The sequence below is a fragment of the Fusarium coffeatum genome (genome assembly GCF_003316985.1).
Source record: "Fusarium coffeatum strain FIESC_28 chromosome Unknown BRIP53273_contig_490, whole genome shotgun sequence".
Taxonomy (NCBI): domain Eukaryota; kingdom Fungi; phylum Ascomycota; class Sordariomycetes; order Hypocreales; family Nectriaceae; genus Fusarium; species Fusarium coffeatum.
The window spans coordinates 832-11,216 of record NW_022158279.1 but is presented as its reverse complement, the minus strand read 5'-3'; the positions used below and the strand labels follow the sequence as shown (position 1 = coordinate 11,216).

At 46.9% G+C, this 10,385-nt stretch overlaps 2 protein-coding genes across 2 annotated transcripts; one reads left to right on the top strand and one right to left on the bottom strand.

Annotated features, from left to right (window-relative positions):
* Positions 1-1,609: 1,609 nt before the first annotated feature.
* Positions 1,610-3,397, top strand: FIESC28_11751 (uncharacterized protein; the record flags this gene model as incomplete). The annotated part of the gene is made up of 1 exon (XM_031165865.1): positions 1,610-3,397. The coding sequence occupies one exon, from the start codon at positions 1,610-1,612 to the stop codon at positions 3,395-3,397; it is 1,788 nt and encodes a 595-aa protein (XP_031010077.1).
* Positions 3,398-5,028: 1,631 nt separating this feature from the next.
* FIESC28_11750 (uncharacterized protein) lies at positions 5,029-10,013 on the bottom strand (the record flags this gene model as incomplete). Its single annotated transcript, XM_031165864.1, has 16 exons — positions 5,029-5,219; positions 5,269-5,515; positions 5,571-6,207; positions 6,270-6,410; positions 6,462-6,781; positions 6,837-7,621; positions 7,674-7,921; positions 7,975-8,022; positions 8,077-8,092; positions 8,144-8,256; positions 8,306-8,412; positions 8,469-8,523; positions 8,578-8,647; positions 8,696-9,147; positions 9,203-9,651; positions 9,705-10,013. 16 exons carry the CDS (start codon positions 10,011-10,013, stop codon positions 5,029-5,031), a joined length of 4,188 nt encoding a protein of 1,395 aa, XP_031010076.1.
* Positions 10,014-10,385: the final 372 nt, after the last annotated feature.

Below are 10,385 nucleotides of genomic sequence, written 5' to 3'. Positions count from 1 at the left end.
GACGAAACTCAAGCGACACGTGACATACCAAGATTTCTGCTTTTATGGCCTCCTAGCTCGCTGGCTTAACTGCGGCTCAGCTTTGCATCACCCCCCATTAGCCCGCGTCAGCTCTGATTACCCCTCTGGCTGAGCAACAGCCCGTGGCCGCTCTTGGTCCCATTTCTGGTCCCTTAACCCCTTGGTCTCGCTAACCCCCACTCTAACTCTTATAAACGCAATGGCGACCCTAACCAGGATCATGCTTGGACCCCCTTTTGGGATCGGGATCTCAGTTTCGATCCTTTGATAAAAATCCTGGAACTTGGCCGTGATTAGATCCCTTAGTATCCGGAAGCAGTAAGGCTCCTTGCTCCTAAGTCCTGACCGTATCGCGGAGAAAAGCAATCTATATTGTCAGAAGGTGCTTATATGACTTGTTGTGGCAACAGTCTTCTAGGTGTAACGCTATCGCAACTGCTTCATGTTGGATATGATCATTGGGTGTGATGCTTTTTGGTGTTGTTTACGGGAGGGTGCAGGGTTTATGCAACCATGATCATCTGTCCTTCTGCCTTAGGCACGAGAGTTCGTCGAGCCACAGGCATGCAGGTGGGGGATCAGGCAGCAGTTCCTCCAAGCACTTCTGGTGATGCTGGGTGAGAAATGCATTAAATCCTGATTAGAACCTTCTTCGCCGCAGCTCCGGTCTGCATTGTGCCAACCAACTACTTTTCTCTTTCTGCGATACTGTCTCATCTGGGAAAGGATGCATGTAGATCTAGTCGGCTTCAGGCTGGCGATGATACGCCAGGATACTGTCTCCCGCTAAGACCAAGGCAACCGTTGCCCTCCACCAGAGCTGCAGCCAAGAAAGTTCCATTCGAGTCATTTCGCATCCAATATCACCAGAAATGCCTGAAGCAACTGCTGCCTAATCCCCTTACCTGCGGTAGTACCAATTCAGCCATGCATCTTGCCGCCTAAGGCATACGATTCGTGATTCTTCGAGGCAATCAAACGAGACGAACCGTATCGTAGAGAGAGGCCTAGGAGGCCTGGGTGGAGTTGAAAAAGCCACCGCGGGGGTCACTGTCACAAGGTACCTAGTGCAGCCAGAGAGCAAGAATGGCTCAGATTTCAGCAGTACATCCGCGCTTACTAAAATTTGCCAGTGTAGCTTCTTCTACCTTTTAAGCTTTAGCCAACTGCAGATCAACAGAAATTGCTCACAGCGTGCGCGCAACGAGAATATTCAGTGAAAAAAATCATTGCCTTGTCGTGGAGAAATTGCAATCTGTGTGAAGTTTGCGAAAGAGGTTTTAGTGGAAAACAGTTATTTTAATGTCGCTCCCGGCTAACATCTCGAAACGCTTCGCCTACGAGCCTCTCAATTTCCCTGGTCAAAGCATCAGAGTCGTCACGCTTTATCAAGGCTCGTTTTCGGACCCGATTCGCATCTCTTTGGCCGAAATACAGCTAGTTGTAAGTGATTTTCCTTTGCTGCTGCTCAAATCACAAATGCGCTAATCTAGTCCAGCCCAACTATTTTCAGCGGCACCATGGATTATTTCAATATGAAGCTCTGTCATATTGCTGGGGCTCAGAACATAATCCCAAGGATGCCATAATGCCTGATAGAAGTTCCATCTCCATCACAAACAACCTTGACATAGCTCTTCGGCACCTCAGATATACAGCTGAGGATCGACAGCTCTGGGTTGATTCCCTTTGTATCAATCAAAAGGATGAGGAGGAAAAGTCCTCCCAGATCCCTCTCATGGGCAGCATTTATCGACTTGCGAATCGCGTTCTGGCCTGGTTGGGCCCAGAGGAGAACGAGAGCCGTCATGCCCTCGAGACCATAGCTCACGTTGGCCGCCAAGTCGAAATTAATTGGAGCACGACGAGCATAAGGCCAGCCCGTGGCACTTCCGAACTAGGTTGGGCGGACCTCGCCATGAAAGCACCGTTCAATGACCAGGAACTGCACAGCATATGTTCCCTCTTTGAGCGGCAATGGTTTGAGCGCATCTGGGTTCGTCAAGAAATTACCCTTTCCACTGTAGCCGTAGTGAAATGCGGCAGCACGGAGGTTGATTGGAATCTATTCAGAAAAGGGGCATACATCATGTTTCGCCAGCCTAGCGACATTTGGCATATTCGGGAACGCAAGATCGCATCCGTCAAATCTCTACGACTGGTTGAGTCACTTTGCAGGACGCGGCCGGGTTTTCTTGGTTATCGTGACCTCAGAACGGACATTCGCGGCACCAAAAGTAAAGATCCGCGGGACATGATTTACGGAGTATCCAGTTTGCTATGCAGGCCCGATCAAGGTCTAGGGATTCAAGCGGATTATTCCAAATCTGTTTCTGAGGTCTACACGGACGTAGTCCAAAAGATTATCATCCAGCGTCGTTCATTGAAAATTCTTGACACCTGTGAACTTTGCTCCAAAGTCTTGGATATACCCAGTTGGGTTCCAGACTGGTCGAGTTCTTTGAAACAACTAAACATGCCCTGGGGAACGTGGAGCGCTTGCGGGTGGATATCGGCAAAGGTCAATTTTCCACAGGATACGTTTCATGGGAAAAGAGTCCTCCGTGTTGCCGGCATCCGGGCATCAAGGATAGCCAACGTTCGCTGTGCACAGACTGGCAACTACGATACAGAGGTATCTCACAATCGGATGATCAAACTAATAAGGCACTTCAAGCCATCGGGGGACCTCGATGCTCCTTACAAGAGTGGGGGAACAATTATTGAGGCTCACGCTCGCGTTTTCGTTGGCTTGGCATTTGCCCACGATTTTGACCCGCCTGACAGATATTGGCCTGAGTTTGATCGAACCGTACAAGATGTTCGCAATATATGGATGACCAATGGAGATTATGATGAGCTGAGAAAGGTGTCCATGCATCCATCTGAAGCATTCTTCAGGACATTCACTTTGAATATTGTGGGGCGCTGTGTTTTTTCGACTGTCGACGGGCTCATTGGACTTGCGCCACTAGGTACTATCTCAAATGACCTTGTTTGTGTAATATTTGGTGGAAGGCACCCAGTCATCCTACGAGAATATGCCACAAGCTCCGCATCAGACTCAATGTACCAGGTTGTAGGCGTTTGTTACGTGCCGGGCTTGATGATGGGCGAGATTATCCACGGATCCTTCCCCAGCTTTTGCAGGCCGATAAATATGTTTGGTCACTCTCTTAGCACTCCTGCCATTGAAAATACACATGTTGCGTTGTTGGACACTCGAAGAAACGAGTTGAAGACTGATCCGTCTGCGATTCTGATGGAAATGGGAATTCGTTGCGAAAGGTATCAAAGACATCCACATATATTAGAAGTCACCCAAGAGGCACTTCACGAAGCCAATATCGCCATAGAAGACTTCAACCTATTTTAGGGAGTTAGAAGCAATTACTGAGATTAGGTGGATTTCCAATCCATCCCTCTCAAAATGGGATACTTTATACGTGTACCAGAATACCGGCTTCTTGCCTGCCACAGTTACAAACTTATCCTAACGCAGCAACATATCAAGACGCATCTTCGAAATGCTCTATATCATCTGAGCAATTCGTGGATTAAAACTACACCATTTATTCGTGAGTTGATTAAATGGAATGCTATACTAAACCAGCCTTAGTCCTTTAGTGCAGGCACAGCTCCGAGTAAAGGTCTCAAGAAGTAATAATCTAGGTTCCTAGCCATAAAATAAGGATAATATATTATAAAGTGCCATACTAAGTAATAAGATAAGTATATAAATCTAAGCGTTATTTATAATCATATCTAATAATACATAAGTTTTAGAAACTGGCGGCGAGAAGCGGAGTGAACGAGCTGTAAGGGGGTTCGCAGGAGATTCGTATCGTAGTCACGGCGTCAACACAGCTAAGGGGTCTCCAATCGACTGTATCAATCTCCGACCTTCCCCCAGATTTGGGGTTTAACTCCTCCTTTATATAACCGTGCGTGCCTTATTGCGTGTTCGCAATGTATTCGCAGTAACTTGACTGTGTCCTTATGTTATCATGCGTTAGGTCATAACAATAAGTAAGTTATAATAATTAAGTTATAATAATTAAGTTGTACTAATAGCTAAATAGATTATCCTGAGATATATAGACTTTATTTTTATGCTTGACATATTTAGAGGGGATTACTTACATCAATTTCATCTACCACATAATATAGCGCCTCGGGCCATGATATAAAATACAAGCTTAAGGTCGTGGATTAACGATTATCTCATTCCATCTAATTCCAAACTCCCTCTAAGCTACAGTAACCACAGGCAGGCAAGGATAGGCATGCCTAGCCACAAGCCAAAGGTTTCCAAATACACAAAGCAGCTAAAGATCGCCTTGAAACCGAATAAACATACCGCGGCATCAGACTCAGTACCAGCATCAACAGGTGCCAGTCAAAACAGTCAAGCCAGCTTTGCGGCGGCTAGAGAGCTCAGCAAGGTGTTTGAAAGTTCTTTTCATGTCCTAAACATCAAAAATATGTGAATCGTGATATACTGCCCATGCCATCGAACAACTGGATCTAATATATTGAAAAACAAAGACAAGTTATTAAATATTGATTTTTATAAGTTTTCTTTTAACTATAATTAGTTATTATTATAGTACTATAAAGCTTTATAAGTAGTTATAAATATTACTATAATTACTATATAAGTAATTATAGGTTAATCTTTTACCTTATAGTTTAGTAGTTGAGTATAACTATTATACAACTAACTTATACGTAGATAGTTAAGTCTCTTATCATGCACTTGTCTGTATTATGTGCCTAGTATATATACTATAGTTATTAAAGTTCTATAATAAATATCTTATAATCCTGTATTATAGTTGAGGTGTTACTTATAATAATATGTATAAGAGATAAAGTAATAAATAGTTAAGGGAATGATTAAAAACAATATATAATATTTTCTGCAGCTACTATGACTAAAATAACGAAATCATTTCCCTCACCGTTTACAATCCGCACGTAGTATTACCCTCTTCATAATCAATCTCAGATGTCGTTCTGATAAGGCCACTGTCCTCCTGACAAACTTAGCTTCCGGCAGTTCATCGCAAGCATATGAGCAACACAGAACTTGTTCAATGTCTTGTACTCGTCTGCCTTTTTGCACACTTCACCGCGAAGCTCTGTCAAACGGTCTTTGTAGAGGTCAAAGCTGCTCAGTCCGTTAAGATCGCATACTGCAATTTTGATTAGGTATAGTTGACGATGGAAGCCAGCTCTACTTACCGGGGACGTTAATGTACTTCATGTAATCTAATCGATTATCTTTGTGTTGCCTGGCGGCATCTGCGAAGAGCGTTCCTATGGTGTTCAAGCCACGAGGTATGAAACTCTTGGCCCTGTCTTGTGTTCTCTCTGCAGCGCTGATAACAGTTATGTGGTCGAGGTTGTATTTACTGAGTGAATCCTCATCAGATCCGATATCAGGCCAGCTCTGAGCATCATCCTGGTCTTCTTTAGTGATCTGCTTGGCCTGTTGATGATGCGGTTAGCGCAATAAATATGCATGCGTTATTTCGGAAACATACGATCAGGTAGTTCTGATTGTTGACGCATGCAATATGCTTATCCATGCCATATTTGTCGCCGCCAAAGCAAGGATTAAATCCCCAGTCCTTGGCCAATGTGTGATCCTTAGACCACTTGAAGATGGCAACTTGTCCACCGTTCCAAACTTCACTGATCATGGCAGCTTGTATCATCTCCTTAACTCTGTTGGTATCCCAGATGGCGTCTGTACCAGCTTGAGCCGAATCTTGGTTTGCCCACACTCCGGACTCTAGAGCACGTGCGAGCTCGGAACCGCGGTCCCTGTCGTTGTCGGGCGGCGTCTCGACGAAGTAACGATTGAACTGGACTTCCATAGCCTTTTGGGCAAAGGTCAGCATATTGTCAAGTGCCAGGCCTAAGTCGCCAAAGGACTTAAACTGGGGGGTGGGATCTGTCGATTCCGCTGCAAACGATGCAGCACCAGCGCCGATAGTAAAAACGCCGGCGGCGAGATTCACTCCGTTTCCAACAATACCAGGCGATATACTACCTATAGTCGTGAATATACCTGCGACAATAGTGAGCCAGGCGGCGGGATTCGCGTTCGCATCATCAGCTGACACGGGCAAGAACGTGTTGGTTATGTCGCCAGCCGTACTCTGGGCGCGTTCAACCCTGGTTAGATCTCGTTAATAGCTGAGCTGATAACCCACAATACACTCTTATATTAAGCTTACCCATCTGATACAGCTTTATGCCACTTTTGCTGGAACATGGCAAAGTTGCTCATAGCCCAGAGAGCAAAACCTCTCTCCTGGTGTTTCGCGCAACCATCCGCTGTCTCAATGGCATTTTTCAAGTCGCACGTGTCTTCGATACTGTTGATCTCATTAGCAGGTACCACTACCCTAATTCCAATCGTTAATTACCTGGTGCAGGTTGTGTGCCAGTTATAAATCTTGTCATGGTCGAAAATATTGTACTCGGCGATGATACGTGGAACACCCTTGGCACCAGTAGGCCAGCTGTTCTCAGCCGCGCTGTAGAGATCTGTTCTTGATTTGAGCCATGTTCCAACACCGTGCTGACGCCAGAGACTGTCTGTCCACTTGGCTCCGTTACCGCCCTTGCAGAACCAGTCTTTTTCAGGATCCGGGCTGAGGTCGGGTGGGTTGTAGGTTGGAAGGTTGGTGTCGGGCTTGCCCGTGTCGTCTCCTCCTGCAGGGCAGACATTGAAGGAAATATGGGCCTGTGATGCATGTTTAATACGACTTCTCAGTAGGGTAAGGCATTCCGTAACTTACCGTTGCACTCGTGGCCTTTGCATAAACCATGTCCGCGCGACGTTGATTGTTCAAGCGAGGATAGTGAGTATCTGGTCCGCGTACTGATCCGCGGAACAACTTCTGCGGACGTTCCCATTTCATAATACTGCCAGAGTTTCCAGGCCGCTCTGACTCAGATACGACGTTTTCGTTATACCAAACCTGAGTATCACCACTGAACTTGTCCTTGTGGATCAAATCGGCTCTTCCGTCACCATTTATATCGGCAAATTGGAAGTTGGCTCGGTCTAAGTCCTCTGTATACTTGATTTGTCCCGAGGGCTTAGCCACACCATCACTCCCACGAAGCCAAGCCCACGCCTGACCGGACGGAGCCATGCAGATATAGTCTGTCCTTCCAGAACCTGTCAAGTCGGCAAAGTGATGTGCATTGTCAAATGGTAGTCGGCCGTAACCTTGAGTACACCAATCTCTGCCAGGGGGGTTGGCGATAGTCTCAACCTTCCAGTCGTGCTTTCCGTTGGCCCATTGACTGTACCATACTTTGAGAGAACCAGTCTTGAGATTGGTTACGCCAATGATGTCGGCCTTTCCATCGCCGTCCCAATCGGCTATATGCAATGCTCTGCGGGGGAGGCCTGTCTTGATCATGGTCGGCGCTGCCCAGGCATTGGTTGCGTAAAAGTCATGCTCCTTGGAGCGAGTGTTCTTGTTAACAAACACATTGACCTCACCGTGCATAGAGATCCAGACGTAGTCGTCAACACCAGAACCAGTAGTGTCGCCCCAGAAGATGCCATCTCCTATCGGATATCAGTATTTTATGCAGCTGAATGTAAGAAAAGCAACACATACCCTTCTGGGAAGTGCCCCCTTCACCCTTGTTCTCCCATACTTGGTAGGTGATCCGGCAGATAACACCCCCGTTACAGAGCTTACCATCACGCTGCCAATTCACGTATGAAGGACGTCCGCTAAAGATACGGCCCCACTTGATGAACTCGCGGTTCTCACCAATGTCATAGCCACGACCAGGATGCGTGATGCCGGCTTCGCGCCAAAAAGGCTTCATACCTTTACCATCACCGCGTTGGTTGATGAGACTGTCGCCAAGACGGTTAGGATCTTCTCGATATCGTGGTGGTCAGCTACTTACGTCTTGACCTGGCCCTCCTTATTCATATATGTCCAGTCGTATCGGCCACTAGGTTCTGTTCAGCACTACGAGTGAAAAGGGTCAGTAAGGAGTATGACCTACTCTCCATTCATATCCACTGCAGTCTTTGTTAGGGCTATTCAATCATCTGGACAGAATGAAACCTTACCGAACTGTACACCCCTCATGTCTCCGGTGTTTTGAGACGCAAGGATGTGCGAGCCCTCGCCCATATCTTGCCAATATGCTGCCTTATCGCCGATACCTCCATTTCGCCAGCAGCTATTGCTCGTAAGATCCTCGGTCCTTCATAAGAAAGTAGATAACTTACTGATAATTGCCAGCATTGGAAATCACACAATAATCGAGGCGACCATCACCATCCATGTCCCCGAGGCGGACTCTGTCCCGACCGAGACCCATTTCTTGCTTCTTGTACTACGCAAAGTGTTAATCCGTGAGATCCAAGCTCGCTGATACCCAATACAACATACCAATCCAACATTCTGGAATGCAGGCGGGCTTCCGCCCTTGTTAATAGAAACATAGCTGGAGATCGTTAATTTCCGTCATTGCATTCAAAAGCCGGTGATGAGAACCCACAGTTCTCCGTTCGTCTGTATACAGATAAAATCGTCCAGTCCATCACCGTTCACATCACCCCATCGAATATCTAAGAGTTCCGTCAGTACGTATAAGAGAATGGACTCGAGGGACTTACGAGCGTTGGAACAGCTCATCTTGGGATCAATTGAGAACCCATCGTTAAACTCACCAACACCATTATTGAGATACATGGTGAATTTCCGGTCCGACTTATCCGAAGGCGCAAGGATAAGCTCGTCACGCTCGTCGCCCTTAGGTGAACCACCAAGATTTACCAGTTGCGCAAACCACATATCGGAACTCTTGGTCATATCCTTGTCCGGCCCACCACCAATGGTCTTGGTGAAAGATCCCTTGCGGTCATCCCGAAGCTGGGAGCTGTGTCGGTACGTGCCATCGTCACGAATGGCTGGGTCGCTGGCGAAAAGAATCTGACGGCCACTCCTATTGTCAGAAGCTCCACTGCCGAACTTTTTGCGGCATTGAGTTGTTGCATCGTCGTCGGAAAATAAGCTGCTCTGCTTGGGAGGTTGGATCCAACCTCGATCATGAGCAACGCCTATAGCCCTATGCTTATGTTAACTTCTTCTACAAGATTAGGTCATGACCGAAAGCGACTTACCAAACCCAAGCAGCGGCCATTTTGCGCTCACCAAGAATAGTGGGATGTGTTCCATCGTGGATGTCGTCCAGCTTCATAAATGGTTGCATCTCAGCCAAAATGACCTTGAACTGGGGGTTTGATTCCTCTTTTCCGTCGTCACCAAGAGGTACAAATTGACGGTAGATGGTACGGTACTGGTCGTTGATCATTGCGACATACTCTTCGTTGCCAACCTTTGGGATCAGGGTAGACAGAACAACAACAGCCTGAGGGACCTCTGCGAATATGCCCTCGATGAGCTCCTTCATTTTTAGGCCCGTCCGTCCAGCCTTAACATCTTCCTTGCGTCCGTTGGCATCGTTAGTTCCTCCATTGACCAGAACGACGTTCGGAAGCCACTTTCTGGCTGAAGCTCGACCGCGTTTAGCGATTTGTTCCACCACTTGACCCGAGATGCCTTCATGGTCCTGCCATAGAAATTAGTTTTACGCATATGTAGCAGTTCTTATTCGTAACTTACATTGTCTGCCATCGTGCCCGAATTCCGGTCACCAACCATATTGACCTTCCACTTTTGGTCGCGAAGTTTATCGCGAGTAAACTTCCTGAAGCCATTCCCAGCTCGGTCTTCAGAATAGTCCCCTGCCACTATCGATGCACCTAGGGGCATAATTCGGAGGTAAAAGTCCCCAGCGTCTGCTCGAGCAGCAATTGTCGAGTTGAAATCGGCAATTTCTTGCATCTCTTGTGAAGGTGGTATCCATGGACGTGCTGCTGTGGGTATGGCGACTAAGGCCAATAGTCCCGTCAGCGCCGTCAGACGAACCATGATTGGCGAACTTGGAACGAAAGAAGTGAAATGGGTGCGTGCCTAGAAAGAGTGGTAGGCGTATGTAACCATCGGGTGAGACTGATTTGTGGACGCAGGGCCAGTGATTCTTATACTACGTGCGGTTACAACCAGCATGAGTCGGCATGGCATGCGACTTTTTTTATGCTTATCTTTATCCGTGAAAATTAGGACCATCAGTTGACTCAGCCACGATGGATTCGAGGGATCCCATGATGTCGCAGTTGTCACCGTTACATCGAAAACAAGGCTAAGATGAAAACATGTCAACAGCCCCTGCATATCGCGGTCTTGGCAACGGAGACGACACGCATTGGCAGCAAACTATGCAAATTTCCATTATATTTAGGT